Below are 19125 nucleotides of genomic sequence, written 5' to 3'. Positions count from 1 at the left end.
TCCAGTCCATTATATTTATACCCTCAGATCCTCAGGGAGATAATCTCTGTTATTGACCCTGGGATTGAGTCAGTGGACCACCACCCTCCTCTCTCTCTGTCCAGTCCATTATATTTATACCCACAGATCCTCAGGGAGATAATCTCTGTTATTGACCCTGGGATTGAGTCAGTGGACCACCACCCTCCTCTCTCTCTGTCCAGTCCATTATATTTATACCCACAGATCCTCAGGGAGATAATCTCTGTTATTGACCCTGGGATTGAGTCAGTGGACCACCACCCTCCTCTCTCTCTGTCCAGTCCATTATATTTATACCCACAGATCCTCAGGGAGATAATCTCTGTTATTGACCCTGGAATTGAGTCAGTGGACCACCACCCTCCTCTCTCTCTGTCCAGTCCATTATATTTATACCCACAGATCCTCAGGGAGATAATCTCTGTTATTGACCCTGGGATTGAGTCAGTGGACCACCACCCTCCTCTCTCTCTGTCCAGTCCATTATATTTATACCCACAGATCCTCAGGGAGATAATCTCTGTTATTGACCCTGGGATTGAGTCAGTGGACCACCACCCTCCTCTCTATCTGTCCATTGTCAGCGTGTATTATTAGACTGACATGAGTGATTGTGCAGCTGGAACAGGTCTTCCCTCATTTAGGATGTAGTTGCAACGAACTGCTGAGTGAGAGACAACTCAAAGCCCTTACAATATCCCACAAGCAGTGATTTCAAAGCTACACAACTCCCTGGCAGTCTAGTGGTTAGGATTCAGCTCTTTCACTGCAGCAGCCCGGATTTGATTCCTGGTCAGGGAATGTGCTTTTAGGCCTCTGAATGCATGTCAACTGGCAGAACACGTCAGCTGATGAACACCTTCCCCATGTTACTACTAACCCCAAAATATCTCTACTCCCTACTACCCAATCAAGAGTTCACCTCTCCCATCAAATTAAACCAGAGGTCAAAATATTTTCCTGAACAGATTACATGAAGGTTTAGGGATTTTGCAAACATAACACATGCAGTCATATAACTTGGATATAATGGTTGAGCATAAGACTTGACTCAGAGGGGCCAGACCATTCATACTGTATCACAGGGAGACTAGTGAATCAGCCTTTCTGTTTGAGAGGCCATCGCTTGCCTGCCAGCATTCCTGTGTGTGTAGTTAATAAGTGAGTAAGGAGTCAAAAGGTGCTTGAGAGCCAGGCTTGTCCATCAATAACAATTGTCCTCGAGTCAGTTTGTATGCTTCAAAAATAGTCATGTGTGTATAATTAGGGAATCTATTTGCAGCAGTGGAGGCTGGTGGGAGGAGTTATAGGAGGACAGGCTCATTGTAATGGCTGGAATGGAGTCAAACATGGTTTTTATGTTCGATACCGTTCCATTTATTCCAGCAATTACAATGAGCCCGTCCTCCTATAGCTCTTCCCAACAGCCTTCTCAGATTTACAGGTACTGCGCCATTATTCTCAGTCAGTGAACTCTATGGGGAGAAATGGGTCCTCACTTCCCTACATGCCTCAACTGCACCTGATACTGAACTGTTTACTGACAGCCCACTCTGTCACTGTGGAAATGGCACCCTGGTGGCAGTAGAGTATAACAGAGACCCCCCCCCCACATTTCAGGAGCCGTCTTAACACTAGCATTCTTTACCCTGACAGCTCCCTGGTGGTCTAGCGGTTAAGATTTGGTGCGCTCACCAAGCAGCAGCCTGGGTTTGATTCCTGGCCAGGGAATTCACTTATTAAACCCTCCTACAATGCAGTACAACCCTAGTAAATGGACAAAACGGAAAGCTCTGTCTATTCAGACACTGTCTTAAAAATAAATAAAAATCTGCTATTTCAGTGTTTTACTAAATTTATTGCAAAAGCAAATATAATGGTAATGTAAGTCATTTGTCAGTCATTTTAATGATCTAGTTGTTTTTTTCAAAACACTAAAAGCCCTCTCTGTTGAGCAGAGGGCAACCAGAAGTGTTTAATGATGCTGTACCACTCATTTACCAAACCCTACTGTCATTTATTCCTAAGTATCAGCCAACAACAATCATTGTCAAACCGTTCAACATCTTCAGCACCATGGTCATCAACACATTTACTTTATCCCCACTCCTTACTTTGAACAGGAGCATTAAGACAAACACACTCATACAAACATACCTGCACTGTACTGCAGGCTGACCTAGTCACTCAAACTCTAGGTCTGTGCTTCTGTCAAAACAACTGAATGCTACTGCAAGTCTAAAGCTCTGGGTCACAAAATGAACACTCACAAACATGGTAAGTTCACATAGGCACATTGTCGAAAACAAAGAATGAACACAAAGAACATCCATAGACCAGTGATAACTGGGAATTGTGCAAGAGCGGAGAGTTTTTTTCCCGTTGGTTGTGAGGACACACCCTCAGGTCCCATATCTACTCCGTCTCGGAATGAAAAACACTTAGTAGGCTGGGGATCATCATGGTTTTGGCCCAAAATAACTTACTGTAAAAAATAAACAGGACACACCAAAAACAATAAATAAGTAATGGAAGAGATCCCAGTTAACTTTCATACACAGAGACAGGAAGAGAAGGCTCCGAGCCAGGCCTATAGACCTAAACGGTCAATGGGTGGGCTTGAAATGAGGGTTTCAGTCCCTTGGGTTCGGGTTGGGTGATGCATTGTGGAGACACACGCCCAAGCTGCACCGTCTTGATCTTCACAGAGCCTCCATTGGAGCATCAAGCCACACCTCCTACATTCCCTTAGCCATGCATGAATGGAAAAGTCCACACAGACAGACACACACACACTCCTCCACCAACTCCTATAACAGGCCATAGCAGTCAGCCATTTCTTATATGGAATCTAGATGAGGAATACAATCACTTTCTGATTCGGAAGAGTATCAAAAGTATTAAAACATTAAAATGACAGAGGTTTACTTAAAGGCGGGGGGGGGGGGGGGGGGGGGCTGAGTTCAATACCAGGTGCCTGTTCTCTCAGTCTACATCGAACCGAGGTCACCGGCTAAACCACAGAAAAAGTAACACCCATTCACAGTTTAACCTGATGCAGTAATATCATTCTGGACTTCTGAAGAGTCAGTATGGAACAGAATTAGGAATTAGAATAGTCATTTAATAGGATATTTAGGGTGCTAGCAATTACACTGCATCACCAACTCAAAACACACCCAAACCTTCCTATTACAGACCAGTGCTAAAAGTTTTCCCAAAACACATATCAAGATTCATTTCCCCAACGAGCATCACTGAAACACCAGTGACAGATCTATGGTGAAATCTCCTTTAGACATGGTATGTAGTTAGCTGCAGTGAAATCCTTTCCATGGGTTTCTATTCTCAGTGCAGAGGCTGCAGGAGTCCCATGTGGATGTGTAGTAATGACAGTCCAATAAGCTCCGTGGTCTGGAGTCTTCCATGATCCCACCTCCCTATATAGGCCCCCTACTGACTCCACAAAGAGACCAATGCCAGCCTGCTGTTAGAAGAATCAAGTACAGGTTGCCAGCAGGCTCCAGTCAGGGCAGCAGGCCCTGGAGGAGGAGAGAGTGGGGATGTGAGTAGACACAGGAGTGGGTCAGACCAGGTCAGACTGGGTAGGCCCAGGTCAAACAGGGATCCCCATACGGTGCTTCTTCTTCTTCTTGACCGTCTTGAGGCCAGTGAGTCGGCGCACATCCTCCTCCTCCGAGTCATCCATCTCATCGTCAGCCGAGAACAGGATCTGAGAGAGAGAGAAAGGAGTTTGGAAATGAGACCAAAGAAAGCCATACGCCTAGATGGATGACACTCAAAGCAACCCTGAGTTATGGGTTAAATTAGTTGAATCCCAGAGCTTAAATGCTCAAGGACACCAGCAAATTTCCTGTGTCAGCAGAAACGTATCATTGTCCTCCATCTGCCTCGGTGGGGTGGAATGATGGGGATGGTTGCTTAACCACTAGACTACCAGGGAGATGTGGTGGCAGGAACACATATGCCCCGGACTATTTGATAGAGGGGAAGAGTCTTTTAGAGTGGTATTTGGGTGTAGTATTGAAGCTTGCCATCAGGGTTTTACTGAAGCAAAAACTAGCTCCAACTCATCACAATAAAACAAGCCTGTGATAACATAGCTATATTCCCCCTTTTATAAATGAGAGAGCGATAAGATCACGGCTCTGAATCTTTATGTAGACAGACTTTATTTCAGCTTGAGGCAGCTTAAGCCATACATGCTCCGTGTTAACCTGTACAGCAGTGTTTCTTTAGTAGTGGGTTTGGGCCCACTGGTTAATTGCAGATAGTTCCTGTGACTGGAGGAACTGCCCGGTCTGGTACACCACACCCAGATGTCTATGAAAAACTACTCCCGTCACAAATTCCATATACCGGTAATTCCATAGGACATGCATTCCTGATATTAGACATGATGGTTAGGATTTGGTGCTCTCACCGCTGTGCCTGGGTTTGATTCCCGGTCAGGGAACACACTTTCAATAACTCCTAGAATCCACTGTCACAAAACATGGTGCTTTGGGTGATCCATGAGTAACTGTGGAAACCAATTATCTAGCTATCACAATCAGCTCAACATTTGATTCCAAAGCAACTCACTACTTCCATTTATGATGAGAAATGTGGTGCTTTGGAATCAGAAAAAAAACCACTCCTTATAAATGTTTTTACAGTTTCTGATGAATAAGAAATCCCCCTGCTCAAGGCAGACTTAAATGACTTCATGCATGAATGTGTGAGTGTGGTGGTTGTCTCTGGTCTATGGAGCAGATCACATGGCCAGGTCCATCTGGTTTACAGGCCTGAAAAGTGACTGGCCTTGGGCACAGGGTGGAGTGATTCACAGCCAAGAGACAGGCTTCTGCTGGTGCTGGGCAAGTTTGTCTACACAGCCAGGGGAGGATGTAAGTTAGGCTGACGTAGCCACAAGGCTGAGGCAATGGGAGGAGAGGGCTTTTGGGGAAAGGAGGTGGTGGACGAGGCTCGGAATCAAATCTTAGGACTTAGTGTATATTCCTCCTTAGGATTTTTCAAAGCTTTCTCAAAAAACAGCTTTTCCAGTGATTTAGGTGTGTAATGTACACTGAGTGTATAAAACATTAAGAACACCTGCTATGATCTCTTATTGATCTGCTTAAAATCCACTTCAATCACTGTAGGTGAAGTGGAGGAGACAGGTTAATGAAGGACTTTTAATCTAACTACTGTCCAATTTACAGTAGCTATTACAGTGAAATAATACCATGCTATTGTTTGAGTGCGCACAGTTATGAACTTCAAAATGTATTAATAAACCAATTAGGCACATTTGGGCAGACTTGATAGAACAATTTTAACAGAAATGCAATGGTTCATTGAATCAGTATAACACTACCCAAATACACTGTCATCTAGTGGCTAAAATCTAAATTTTGTCTAAACTGGAATAATACATTGTGGCCTTTCTCTTGCATTTTAAAGATGGAAATAAAAAAATGTATTTTTCTTTGAATTATCTTTTACCAGATCTAGTGTGTTACATTCTCCTACATTAATTTCACATTTCCACAACCTTCAAACTGTTTCCTTTCAAAAGGTATCAATAATATGCATATCCTTGCTTCAAGTCCTGAGCTACAGGCAGTTAGATTGGGTGTCATTTTAGTCAAAACATTTAAAAAAAAAAAGGGGTCTGATCCTTAGCCTTGAGACAACGGAGATATGGATTGCGTATGTGTGCCATTCAGAGGGTGAATGGACAAGACAAAATATTTAAGTGTCTTTGAACCCGGTATGGTAGTAGGTGCCAGGCGCATTGGTGTGTATCAAGAATGGTCCACCGCCCAAAGGACATCCAGCAAACTTGACAACTGCAACTCAATTTTAGGAAGATGTTCCTAATGTTTGGTATACTCAGTGTATGTATATGATTGGTTGTGTGGTCAGGCCTCAATCTTTTATTAAGCATTCTGTGTCCATATCTTACCTCAGACTCTGAGTCGTCGTGGGAGAGTGCCCGCCTGTAGCGTACCTTACTGTTGCCCCGCAAGTCCTCCCCCACCTCCCGCTCCTCCAGCTTGGCTTTTGTCCGCCCCTTCTTCATCAGGAAGTTATCTACCACCCAAAACATCAGGGCCTGAGGAAAACATACAGTACACAGCTCAGTGAGCAAGTACAACAGACACACATGACAGTTTGATGATCACACACAAGCCTAAATGGCTAAAATCCGTAAACATAAACATCACACTTAGTTGAAGCAATTACATTTCAAAAGGGATGCAAATATCGGTCAATTTTGCTGCCAACTAACTGACCCTCATTAACCGGTCAACAAAAGGTAAAAAAATGTCCAAACAGTAAAATTACGTCACAGACAGAAAATACTATTAGAGATCTGTATATAATGATGAAATGCTGATATTTCCATCCTAACAATGGGAGTTGGACCAAGGCGGGAAAGCAGGCGACAAGCTTAGGCCCAAAATAAGACCATAGAAACCTATTGGGCTTATTTTGAACAGATTTTGGCGAGAGTGAAATCTCTTGCTTGCCATATCCTCTCTGGTACCTTGCATTCATACAAGGACCAGGCATTTTTCATTAAGAGCTGAATGGAAACATGCAACAATAGCAAGCCTATCATATTATAGTTCAAAAGGCTATAGCATATTATTGAACATACAACTCCTGTAATGAAGCATCTAACCAAACGTCCTTTTCAAACATTTGCCAAAATGCAATCTGCAGAAAACACCATTCTAAACCTAATTTGAGCAGTTGTGACAGATTAAAATCTCCGAAATGTAGAAAGAGGGGGAATGTAATAGCAACAAATATGATGGGTTGCTAATATGGATCGTGCCTTTGGCTTCTGAACAGCGAAAGAAAGTTGATATGAATAAGAAAAGGAGAGAAATGCTGGTTAATGGCATGAGGGAAAAAAATTGCCTCCATGTTTCTACGGATCGATTTTTTTAAGGCTACTTTGAAGCAAGGTAAGACATGCCTCCTTATTTGAAGTAAAAGTATCAGGTTTTAAACAATTATACTACCTCGAGCTCACATTGCAAAGTGGTGGGTGACGCACCATCAGTCAACGGTAGGCAGGCTATAGTATAGAGTATACACCTGAACGGCGAAACGGGAAGCGCACTTTAATTATGAGTTGAGAAATAAAAATAGCTCCTTTTAAATCGTACCCACCAAAATGTTGAACACACGATTGCATTTAGAATTGTTAAATTGTTGTGCAATGACTGGGCTTCCAAAAGCAGGCTTCACTCCAATAGCCTACAGACTTTTTAAGGAGCTACTCTCACGCTGTCTGACAGGTGGAAGGCTATTCCACTCCTCAAACTAGGCTCTGTATGCTGTGAGTGTTTGATAAATAATAAACATGACGAAAAAACAAACGTGACAATTTAATTCCAAAATTAAGAAAATGACCTTAAAGACTGATAAGCGTGACCAGTCAAATGTGTTTTCAGCAGGCTAACCGATTAACGGTTAAGATCACTACATTTATTTTCAGAGGCTAACCGATTAACGGTTAAGATCACTACATTTATTTTCAGCGGCTAACCGATTAACGGTTAAGATCACTACATTTATTTTCAGAGGCTAACCGATTAACGGTTAAGATCACTACATTTATTTTCAGCGGCTAACTGATTAACGGTTAAGATCACGACATTTATTTTCAGAGGCTAACCGATTAACGGTTAAGATCACTACATTTATTTTCAGAGGCTAACCGATTAACGGTTAAGATCACTACATTTATTTTCAATTGAGCCCTGCCTTACGGAGGCACTGCACACTTAACTTACATTAACGAAGAACGGGACGATGAGCATGACGATGGCCAGCTCCAACTGAGGGTTGTTTATGGGGTTCAGGAGAGCCAGCTGTGAGACACACAAACAACAGCAAAGAAAGACGTTGAATAAACAGTAAACAAAAACACCAGAGTTAAAACGATAGAAACAGTTTACAGTACTGTTAGCACTCATACACTTTCCACAGTCATAATATAACTGAACTGACACAATGGTCACGTGGTCAGGAACCTACCCATTATGCCCCCTACTCACCTTCTTCCACTGGGGGATGAGTAGGACCAGGATGATCAGGACCTTCTCAAACATCATGATAAGGATGTAGAGAGCACACTGGCCTGCCCATGCAGTACACTGCACTGGTTCTCCTGTGTGCGCATGCACACACACACACACACACACACACACGATGAACATGTGACCTACGGACTAGACACACAATCCAATAGACAGAAACAAACAAGCAAAACAGACAAATACCAACCCACAGAAATATCCAGACAGACGGCAGTTAACTGGAACTCTATATTCCACTTAAAGGGGCAATCTGCAGTTGCTACATCCATTTTTTGGACTTTAAATGATAAATCCATTGAATCTTGAAAAACAAATTCTAAATGCCTCATCAGCTTGGTTAAACGGTCATCATACCCCATCAGAACCCAATATATAAGCTTGTTTTACTCCAATGTCTGTAAACAATATAAGTGTGAACAAACATGCATGCCTCGAAACATGGTTAAAACCATAATGTTTGATATGGTCAGTCCTTGCATCCAAAGCTCTGTCTATGAATTTGAGAGAGGTTACATTTCTCCAGGTCCACTGCATATTACAACTTCAAATCAAAGCACCAGGGAAAGGTTTCCATAAACTCTGCCTTTGGGTAAACAATTTAATAGTGATCGACTATGTTTGATGTGGATGACATTGCAGTAGTGCCCTAGGCAGCCACTCCCCTCTTCTGGACACCATTTGTACTACAGGGTGAAATGATCTCTCATCCACACTGACACACACACACTCTCACCATATTCTCCGAAGCGTAGAGCATCCCACTGCCTCCACTCTACGATAGCACTGATGGCCCTCACCCCGGCATAGATCAGCAGCATTCCAAGAGACGCATCCAGGAGGAAGTTAATGAGGTAACTGAGGAAGAGATGAGACATTGTGTCCACTTCAACCTTGAAGTGCATAATGTTATAGAGACTATACTGACCAGAAATATAAACGCAACATGCAACAATTTCAACGATTGTTGGTCTGCGATTGTGAGGCCGGTAGGATGTACTGACAAATTCTCTAAAACAACGTTGGAGGTGGCTTATGGTAAAGAAATTAACATTACATTCTCTAGAACAGCTATACAGCTCTGTTGGACATTCCTGCAGTCAGCATGCCAACTGCATGCTCCCTTAAAATCTGTGGCGTTGTGTGACAAAACACTGTTAAATCAGCTTATTGATATGCCACCACTATGCTGACTAACAGGGATGCAACCAAATTTGCGCACACAATTTGTGCGTATGGAACATTTATGGGATCTTATTTCAGCTCATGAAACCAACACTTTACATATTGCATTTATATTTACTACATACACAAAAATACAGAGGCACAAAGACAGACAGACAGAATGTCTGAAAGACACACTCATACAGAGACACACTCACAGTGAGCAGGGGTCCTCCTCTGTGAGGTCAGACAGGTAGACGTTGGCAAAGTGAATGAATAGCATACCAATGGCCTGTTTGGAGGTGTCCAGGAACCTGGTAGAGTTGCCGGGCACAGGAGGGCCTTTTAAGAACTCTTGAGAATTCAAGTTCTTTCAATAGCTCAACATCACATTAGAAAAATGAATAATTTGTCTTGTGTTTATCTTAGTTGCGTTTCTTGGTTAATAGCAATAGCGAAGAGGATAAGCTTGAATACTGTGGTTGGAAGTGGGATGGCTGCCGTCTTACCAGATCCTCCAGGGCCTTCTCTCATGCTTGGGCTCCCTGAAGCGCTTCACTGTAGACAGGACACAGAGTCACATATAGGACTGCCGTTCTCACACACCCACGACAGCAGTGGGATGAATTAGTATGCCGCTCTGGGGCAAATCCAATCATTCTATTAATGTAAATTAATTAAGGCCAGCTCCAGTCTGAACTGAAATCGGCTTTACACTTTCATCATCAAGTTTAGTATGTTGGGCAACATCTCAGCACAAAGTGTAATGGGCCTATTTCTATGAATATGGCCAGTGTGATGGGAAATGCAGTTCAGTTTCCCCTTTAGCACCATAGCCTAACCCCTAACTAATGGACTTTAGCAAAAAATTTTCATTAGGCTATATTCCCTTAATAAAAGTCAGCTATTGAGATGCCATGTTTACACAAGGCAACACCATAGAGGAAGAGTGGATGGTAAGAGGAAGTGGCAGACTACTGTACATTACATACTAAAATGACACTGCTTGTTACTAATGTGCCTATCATGATATTATCCGCCAAATCTCCCTTCCTCTGTGAGCAAAATAAATACTTTGGTTGTATCTTATGAGCTGAAAAAAATGTAGTGCATTTGGCACTGTAATCAAACCCATTGATAGATCAGAGGACCTGCTAACAGTACGCAACACCAGGCAGGCATTGTCATATTACATGTCACACTGTCTTGATCACATTTCAACATTATCACCTGGGGTACCAACCTGGGGATGAGAATGATAATAAGGTGGGTGCTTATAGTTGTCCTATTCCACACATGTATTAAGAGTGCATTAAGTGTATTAAGAGTGCATTGATTGGAAATGTGATTTTTGCATAACCAAACTCTCCCTGAGACATCCTCGGGGAGTGGGGTCATGGCCTGGGTCTGCTAACTGCTACCCTTGAACAATAAGGGTTCAATGCCTTACTCAAGGGCATTGACAGATTTGTCACATTCTTGGCTCTGTGATTCGAACCAGCAATCTTTTGGTTACTGGCCCAATGCTCTAACCGCTAGGCTACCTGACCCCCTGCACTGTAGATTGGTGTGTGTTCAAACACAATAGCCTACATGAAAGACAAACTGCCCGTCTCAGTGACTGCTACTCTGGGGGTTAGGCCCCTGTGTACGAGGTGGAAGCCCTTTCTACTAAAGTCTAGGTCTACACTATAATTAATCCTTGTGCGAGTGATGCAAGAGTGTGTATTCTCTGAACACAATGTAATGGCTAACAAATAATGCTTTGGCTGTTCCAGACAATAGTCTGCTTGTTTCCATGCCCACCCTCTTCTAACCTCTATCACACATGATTGATTCCTGGGTGAGAAAAAAGTGGTTTAATGATTTATGACTCCACTAATCTACTGGACATATCTTAAACCCAAATTGAGGATTAGGGTATGACACCTCTAGACAACAGTACCCTAATGTGTGTTAAATACTTTACTGTGTGTGTGGATGCATGTGCGCTGTCTGTGTAATGTATATCCATGTCACCTGTCGAAAGGGTAGCTAGTTTTCCTAGTGTTTTGCCCAAACAAATGTTTACACGGGAATTTGCATATGGATATGCTGTGACTTCAGACTTCCTCAGACTGTTGAGTGTGTAACTACTGACACACCCTGCATGTTGGCTGTGGGTTGGGCTGTGTGAATGTGATGATTCAGGCCCAGTCAATTCCCACTGAGAAAGCTGCCTCGGGCATCATCACTGCTCTGAGAGCTGAAAATGCCTCACCTCTTGCTGTGAGGCTCCTCTCTACCAGGGCCACACTGCTGACTCAGTGGTCAAAGAGACACTCAATGAGGTCAAATTACATGGCCAAAAATGAACACTATGGGGATGGGACAACACATTTCACACTGTATAATCCAGTATTTTGAGACAGTGTATAGGTAATGACTGCCAGTGATTAGGTAATGACTGCCAGTGATTATTGACAAAAACAGACTTCCATTCTAAACAAGTAGCCTAAACAGGTTATCCAGTCTCAACACTGCACAGTGAAATTCAATTTTACAGTAGGCCTAACTGCACAGAACAAACGACCATCAATTAGCACATTTTCCACAGTCAGAGTGGGCATCTGGTTGGCTGTACTCACACATCAGCGTACTGAAGGCCACCATCGCTAGAAGGCCTTGCAGGAAGATGCCAAAAGAGTCCATCAAGTCACCATTCTCGCAGCCACGGGTGTCCGCATTTGGTGTGGGGCGGGCAGACACTGGCGTGTTGGAAAAAGGCATAGCTGACAGAACCACTCCCGAGACAGCCACGTCCCCGGGTTGGGAAAGACGACTCACCCCACTAACCGCCATAGTAGTAGACCAGTTTAAAGGTGTATTGGCGGATGGCATATACCGTAAATAAGCAATAAAGTCAATTTAAATGTCTCCTCCACACAGAATGGGCTTCTTTGTCATCCAGTTGTTAGCTGGCAATCGATTAGTTATGCAGGAGTATTTGGCATTAAAAAAAGGTTATCTTCCTTTTAACTGCGGAGCCATATATTCACGTTTCATGTGGCCAGCGTTAGCAAACATATCCCAGTTGTTGATAATCCATTGTATCACCAAATAGCCACAAAAGAACGGCATACCATGCATGTCATACTCATTTAACTAACATATTATTGGTTTACTAACAAATTAAAATCCAAGCTGTAGTTTGCATAAATTAGCTATCGATAGCTAACGAACATAACTAGCTACACAGCAGGCAATCATGGACAACGCATATAACAATTAAATACGTGACGACGCAATGTTTACTAACGGAAACATTTGCAACAAAGTTCCAAAATGAGTCATCCCAAGGCATGTTCTAACTTCATGTTATTTCAGCAGAGTTCCTAACCCTTTTAGCGGTGCGCGAGAGGGTTAGCAAATGAAGATAGTTTCACCTAGTTATGTACCACTTAAACGTTTTAAAAAGTGGAAGCAAGCTACTTGAGTAAACACCACTGTTTTACCCTGTGACGAATTAAATTATATAAAAACCACAAACCACCAGCCTACCAGAACAAGTGATGCTAACGGTACCGGTAGCTTAGCTAGCTAATCTGGTTCAAGTAATTGCAATGGATCCCTTGTGCATGTATGAAAAGCATGATATTGATATTCTCACGATTTCGGATTTGCTACTTTTTCATTTAAAAAATCTGTTTTGCACAAAACATGGGAACGACCAATAATTTGCTCAATGATCAGAGTACATCGCTACTAGCTACCACTGGAATTTCCAGCTGCATCCTTTCTGTGCCCAGACCAAAGCCCATTGGAATATTCATTACGCCAATTCTGTTGCAAAACGTTTCCCAACCGGAAGAAAATAGAACAAAACAGGGCGGGACTTACCTGAATTTGTCCAATAGAAACTCTCATTTTCGTTGCAAAAATTGTTTGGACTAATGATTACACAGATTGCCCATTCATGTTGACATTACGTAAAGGTTAATGTGATCGATGTGACACAACCGTATCATGAGAAGTGTAGCTTGGAAAGATTTTGAACCGTGTTAAACTCATAGAGCTCGCCAGCTTCAAGTCCGAAAACCCGGAAATGATTTACCTCTTGTTCCTTCAACCATTGCTATAGGGAAAATGAATGGGGAAAGAATAGGGGTTTGGGATAAACGCCGACAATTTTGTCTGAGGTTTTAACACAGATTTAGGAAATCTTATATGTTTTGTTCTATATGAGATAATAATCAGTCAGTTAACATGACCTTTATGAATTATGAAGGCTTTGTGTTTTTTAATTATTACATACGTGCTTCAAAATACACAAAGTGACGTTAGCTGATTATCTCGTAGAACAAAACCTATAAAACCTAAGCCTGTGTTTAACAGACACCTTATTTTCGCCATTTATCCAAAAACGACATTTTCCCCATAGGTTTTGTCCAATGAACCATGGCGGAGTAAGTGCCTACAAAATGAGGCCAATACTATTGCTCTCTATTGGGATGAGATTCAGGCTTTAATTCCACATTCTCTTATAGCAATCATATTCAACAAACATATTGACAAAATCAAATGAATAAATTCTAGTTTTATAACCTGTAAGAGTAATAGATCTCAATGGCAGAGACAGGTAAATCAGGGGAAATAAAACACAAACACAGCAAAGACAGCTAGTAGAATGGCTCCTGAAAATAAAGCATACACACACTAGTCCACCAATAGTTGTAGTTAAAAGGTAAAACTATACAAATATACAAAGGCTCCCAATATTTGGTTTATACTTATTTGAATTTTGCTCCAAAAACACCTACATCTTAATGCTTTACAACAAGCCCTAGTTAATGTCTTCAATATGATTAGATGTTAAAATCCCCCTCTGAGAAGACGAAAAGGGTGTCAAACAGTGTGTCTACATTTTGAAATAAGACCTTTGCACAGATACTTTCAAAGCAAATATGTTTAGTAGAAAATCAAGCTATAACCATTAATCACCCTATTGTACTAGAAGACCTTTTAAATATGTACACTATATACAAATTCACCCTGCTATGTACACTTTACATACCGCAATATAGTACATGGTTTATTTGTCTTTGTGCTTAAATCCTTGCATTGTCAATGCTTGTCAAGTTGATCAAATGAAACCAGGAGTCATTTTGATATTGTGGGTGAGATAAACCTGAACATGAATATCCATGTTAAGGTGTCTTTACCTAGAATACAACGAGGCAGAACCCTTTCTGACCATTACACAGTAAAAAACAGGCAAAAATGAAAGTCTTGATCCATCTGATGTCCATGCATGACTGCTGCTGTTGTGCTGGGCCTGGGTGCAGGGTCCAAAGCATGTCCAGCTGGAAATCAGTTATGGAGTCATTTAATGTTACTGACTGTATGTAATGTTTATTTCGTTCAGAACCCTCAGCTATGTAGCAAATTTCTGGTAGAATTCAAGTTTCACCCTTTCGATATGGTGACACAGCTTTATGGCTGGTCCCAGTTTCAGGTCCATACACTCCTGCAGTGTGGGCAGGTTGAGCAGAAGCAGAGCCTGTCCATCAATCTCCTGAAAACACAAGCATGGCCATGGGGTTAGACAACAATAGTCATGGATTTAGGCCACACTGTACACCAATGCTTGACTTGGGATAGAAGAAGTGCAGGAGCTGTCTTTTTCCAAGCCGGTCCATTAGACTACGTTCACCGAAATTCACAAATGACATTATACTATAGAGACCTCTGATTATTCACCATTAATGGTTTATACACATTTTCCATGCCTTTTAACCACATGTGTAGTACTATTATTATAGCCTACAAGAAAAAGTTAAGCATTATTGACACTGGAAAGCTGCTGTGTCTGATCCCATGTAGACCTACCACCTCCTGCCGTTGTGCCCTTGATCAAGGCACTTAGACCCCACATAGAACTGCACTGTTAGTCACACGTGGTCAACCCTCCATCTGGAGAGCTCCTGGGTGTGCAGGCTTGGCCTTTTCAACATTACAACCAAATACTTTTGTCTTTATAAAATGATTCCCTCATTCAATAAACCAGGGATCAAATGGATAAGGCAGCCTACTTCAAAGCAACCTATCTAACTAGACATGTTAATATATAAGGCTTAAATATTCATGTTTTGGAGGAGATCTATGCACAGCAAGTTATTTGTCAATTAGGCTATTATTAAAATATGTTTTAAGTTGTCGCAATTACATGGCTACTATTTAATTGAGGAGAATCACAGCTTTCCAACAACGCAGATGTATTTAGGCTCTACAGTGCCGGTGAAAAGGAAACAACAAAATTAATGCTTAGTTAGCAATAGTTAAATAGCAAGATAACTGCTACAAGTTATGTTTTGAATTCTAATTAGTCTGTTTGTCATTATTTTATACCGGCTGCTGAAATGTCACGCTCTCTCTCCTCGGGCAACGGCCCACTCGCACTGGCACACACGCAGCACACACGCAGCAACGCAGCACAGACATGCACTGAAGGGTCATTCCGATAATGGCCGATGTCATTTTTTAATTGATTGATCATATTTAAAAAAAATTGCTTTCATGAATTACATAAACAACAACTATGAATCTAATTTCCATGACTTTTCATAACTTTACAAACCCTAATTTTCAATCTGCGTAATCTTGAACAGCCTACTGTCACTCACAGATTCACAGACTAGCGACAAATAAACTTGAACAAAGAGTAACCAGGAAATGAATGCTCACTCTCCATTGCTATTCAATGAAGATCACGCTTTCATTCCACTTTGACCTACCTGTTTTGCCTTAGTGTGTGAATCTGGGCCAGCGATAGGTTACTTTGTTTTTATAACGGTGCCGGTATGCAATTCCCCCAAAATTAGAAGTGCCGGTACGGCATTCCAGACAGATCCGGCCCAAGTCAAGCACTGCTTGTTATACAGTCGAGATAATGATTCTGTGTGTGTGTGTGTGTGATTATTACCTGATCCAGGAAGATGCGTGCCAGGGGAGCACAGTCGGTGGTTCTGATGAAACACACCACATCAGTCACACTCCACTCCAGGGGACTGGTGTCCAAACACAGTTTCTGGGGAGCCTCACCTCTCAAGCTCTGCAGAACACAGAGATGCAGTTAATTAATTCATCATACTATATATAGAGACGGGTTGGCTGACAACGTCACATAAAGCAATGCGCACACTTCAATGGGGCAGACAGTTGTGTGATGTGATTCTGGATGGCCATTTAGCTAGCAACAATGACAAGAAGCTGCCACGTGGGGAATCGTAGGTGGCTCGTTTCAGCTAGTTTGATCTTGTTCTTGATATCATGTCTTGTTTTGAGGTGTTTTGACTGATGTCTACGCTAATATGGCTAAAACTTGCTAGCTAGCTAACCAACAACTAACAATGTATTTGAGGGACAACAAGTGCTCATTGTGCAAATGTATTTATGTTTTCAATAAACATTGGAAACTAAATATAGTTAACATGTTATCAACAATCTAAGCCAAACTGTCAGTTTTGCCCCATAGTTGCACACGCATCGGTTTTGTTGCTAAACACCTAACCGTCTATTCACAGTGAACAGACAAAAAGGAAAAGCACAGTACAGTTCACCTTTGGTGAAGGTGGGTGGTTCTCATCATCAGAGTAAGATGGGGAGCGAGGTTTCCTGCGTTTTCGGGTTGGTCTAGGCGTTGCAGGAGGAGAGGGGGATGGGGTGGGTGGTTGAGACTTCCCAATGGAATATTCTGAATCGTCCTGATCATCCTGGAGCTCAGAGCCAGTATCGTCACTCAGAGAGTTCTCATCATCCAGATCCTCCTCATCTCCACTGCCCTGTGTTAGAGAAAGGGATGGTTAAGTTTAAAGATATCTCGATGTGAGTGTGTGTGTGTGTGTGTGTGTGTGTGTGTGTGTGTGTGTGTGTGTGTGGAGTGTGTCTGTTACCTGTGGTGAACCGGCAGGTGTGTTGTCTAGTGAGGCTGAGGAGCGTCTCTTCTTATGGACAAATAGTTGCTTTCTCCTCTTCCTCCTTCTACCCCTTCTCTTCACCCCTCCTTCTAGGTTAGAATGCCCCCCTGGTGGGCGGCCCACTCGTTTACATTTCTTCTTACCATAATAATAAGCTGCAGAGAACACATCAATACTCCAATCTCAGTCCTCCTGAGCATTCTGCATCCAATGCTTTATCATCAACATACACCGTGAATTTGGAAAGTATTCAGACCCCTTGACTTTTTACACATTTTGTTGCGTTACTGCCTTATTCTAAAATATAATAATTTGTTTTTTCCCCTCACATAAATCTTCACACAATACCCCATAATGACAAAGCAAAAACAGTTTAGACATTTTTGCAAATTTATAAAAACAAAAAAACCTTAAATATTACATTTACATAAATATTCAGAACCCCTACTCAGTACTTTGTTGAAGCACCTTTGGCAGCGATTACATCCTCGATTCTTCTTGGGTATGACTCTACAAGCTTGCCACACCTATATTTGGGGAGTTTTTCCCATTCTTCTCTGCAGATCCTCTCAAGCTCCGTCAGGTTGGATGGGGAGCATCGCTGCACAGCTATTTTCAGGTCTCTCCAGAGTTGTTCAAGTCCGGGCTCTGGCTGGGCCACTCAAGGACATTTAGAGACTTGTCCCGAAGCCATTTCGGTGTGGTCTTGGCTGTGTGGTTAGGGTTGTTGTCCTGTTGGAAGGTGAACCTTCGCCCAAGTCTGAAGTCCCGAATGCTCTGACAGAGTTTTTCATCAACGATCTCTATACTTTGCTCTGTTCATCTTTCCCTCAATCCTGACTAGTCTCCCAGTCCTTGCCGCTGAAAAACATCCCCACAGCATGGATGGTGCCAGGTTTCCTCCAGACGTGACGCTTGGCATTCAGGCCAAAGAGAATCTTGTTTCTCATGGTCTGAGTATCCTTTAGGTGCCTTTTGGCAAACTCCAAGCGGGCTGTCATGGGTATTTTACTTAGGAGTGTATTCTGGCCACTAACGTCCTGATTGGTGGAGTGCTGCAGAGATGGCTGTCCTTCTGGAAGGTTCTCCCATCTCCACAGAGGAATGCTGGCGCTCTGTCAGAGTGACCATCGGGTTCTTGGTCACCTCCCTGACCAAGGCCCTTCTCCCCTGATTGCTCAGTTGGCCAGGTGGCCAGCTCTAGGAAGAGTCTTGGTGCTTCCAAACTTCTTCCATTTAAGAATGATGGAGGCCACTGTCTTGTTGGGGACCTTAAATGCTGCAGCAGGTTTTTGGTACCCTTCCCCAGGTCTGTGCCTCGACACAATCCTGTCTCAGAGCTCTATGGCCAATTCCTTCGACCTCATGGCTTGGTTTTTGCTGACATGCACTGTCAACTGTGGGACTATATATAGACAGGTGTGTGCCTTTCCAAATCATGTCCAATCAATTGAATTTACCACAGGTGGACTCCAATCAAGTTGTAGCAACATCTCAAGGATGATCAATGGAAACAGGATGCACCAGAGCTCAATTTAGAGCTTCATAGCAAAGGGTCTGAATATTTATGTAAATAAGATCTGTCTGTTTTTTATTTGTAATAGATATTTTTTTTAGTTAAAAAACTTGTTTTGCTTTGTCATTACGGAGTATTGTGTGTAGACTGATACATTTGAATCCATTTTAGAATAAGGCTGTAACGTAAAAAAATGTGGAAAAGGTCAAGGGGTCTGAATACTTTCCAAATGCACTGTAGGTGCATAACGAAATACACATAAAACAGACACTGCGTCCCCTATTTGTTGATTCCCCCCTTACTTATCAGCATTGAGTGCCTCTTTATCTCCATAACACCGGATTTCTGA

The 19125-nt window shown here is 42.3% G+C and overlaps 2 protein-coding genes across 6 annotated transcripts in view; both read right to left on the bottom strand.

The window, feature by feature from the left end:
- LOC110494511 (scm-like with four MBT domains protein 1) overlaps nucleotides 1-19125 on the bottom strand; it is a 34510-nt gene that overhangs the window by 6641 nt on the left and 8744 nt on the right. The window contains exons 18-22 of one of the 3 annotated variants that reach the window (XR_005037065.1): nucleotides 17237-17415; nucleotides 16904-17125; nucleotides 16267-16395; nucleotides 14196-14859; nucleotides 10666-10669 (exon numbers count right to left, since the gene is read on the bottom strand). Coding sequence is in view for 2 of the 3 variants with exons in the window: in XM_021569640.2 (XP_021425315.2) it covers nucleotides 14719-14859; nucleotides 16267-16395; nucleotides 16904-17125; nucleotides 17237-17415 (671 nt within the window). In the remaining variant the exon portion in view is untranslated. Of the gene's footprint in view, nucleotides 1-10665; nucleotides 10670-13786; nucleotides 14860-16266; nucleotides 16396-16903; nucleotides 17126-17236; nucleotides 17416-19125 lie in introns of those variants that run through there. The other 2 variants (XM_021569640.2, XM_021569641.2) reach the window with 2 other exon arrangements.
- On the bottom strand, nucleotides 1859-13332 carry LOC110494512 (store-operated calcium entry regulator STIMATE). 3 transcript variants are annotated; one of them, XM_036950583.1, is made up of 9 exons: nucleotides 13186-13332; nucleotides 11933-12190; nucleotides 9815-9863; nucleotides 9524-9619; nucleotides 8878-8999; nucleotides 8103-8215; nucleotides 7839-7916; nucleotides 5993-6142; nucleotides 1859-3754 (listed from the first exon to the last, which is right to left on the bottom strand). In XM_036950583.1, the coding sequence occupies exons 2-9, from the start codon at nucleotides 12183-12185 to the stop codon at nucleotides 3638-3640; spliced, it is 978 nt and encodes a 325-aa protein (XP_036806478.1). In that variant the 5' UTR covers nucleotides 12186-12190; nucleotides 13186-13332; the 3' UTR covers nucleotides 1859-3637. The 3 variants fall into 3 exon arrangements, with proteins under 3 accessions (XP_036806478.1, XP_021425318.1, XP_021425319.1); XM_021569643.2 differs by lacking the exon at nucleotides 13186-13332 and having other exon boundaries at nucleotides 11933-13137; XM_021569644.2 differs by lacking the exon at nucleotides 13186-13332 and having other exon boundaries at nucleotides 3618-3754; nucleotides 6038-6142; nucleotides 11933-13139.

Source organism: Oncorhynchus mykiss, chromosome 17 (assembly GCF_013265735.2).
Source record: "Oncorhynchus mykiss isolate Arlee chromosome 17, USDA_OmykA_1.1, whole genome shotgun sequence".
In the NCBI taxonomy this organism is placed as follows: domain Eukaryota; kingdom Metazoa; phylum Chordata; class Actinopteri; order Salmoniformes; family Salmonidae; genus Oncorhynchus; species Oncorhynchus mykiss.
Note: the sequence above shows the minus strand (reverse complement) of the source record. Positions and strands in the feature narration are given on the sequence as shown.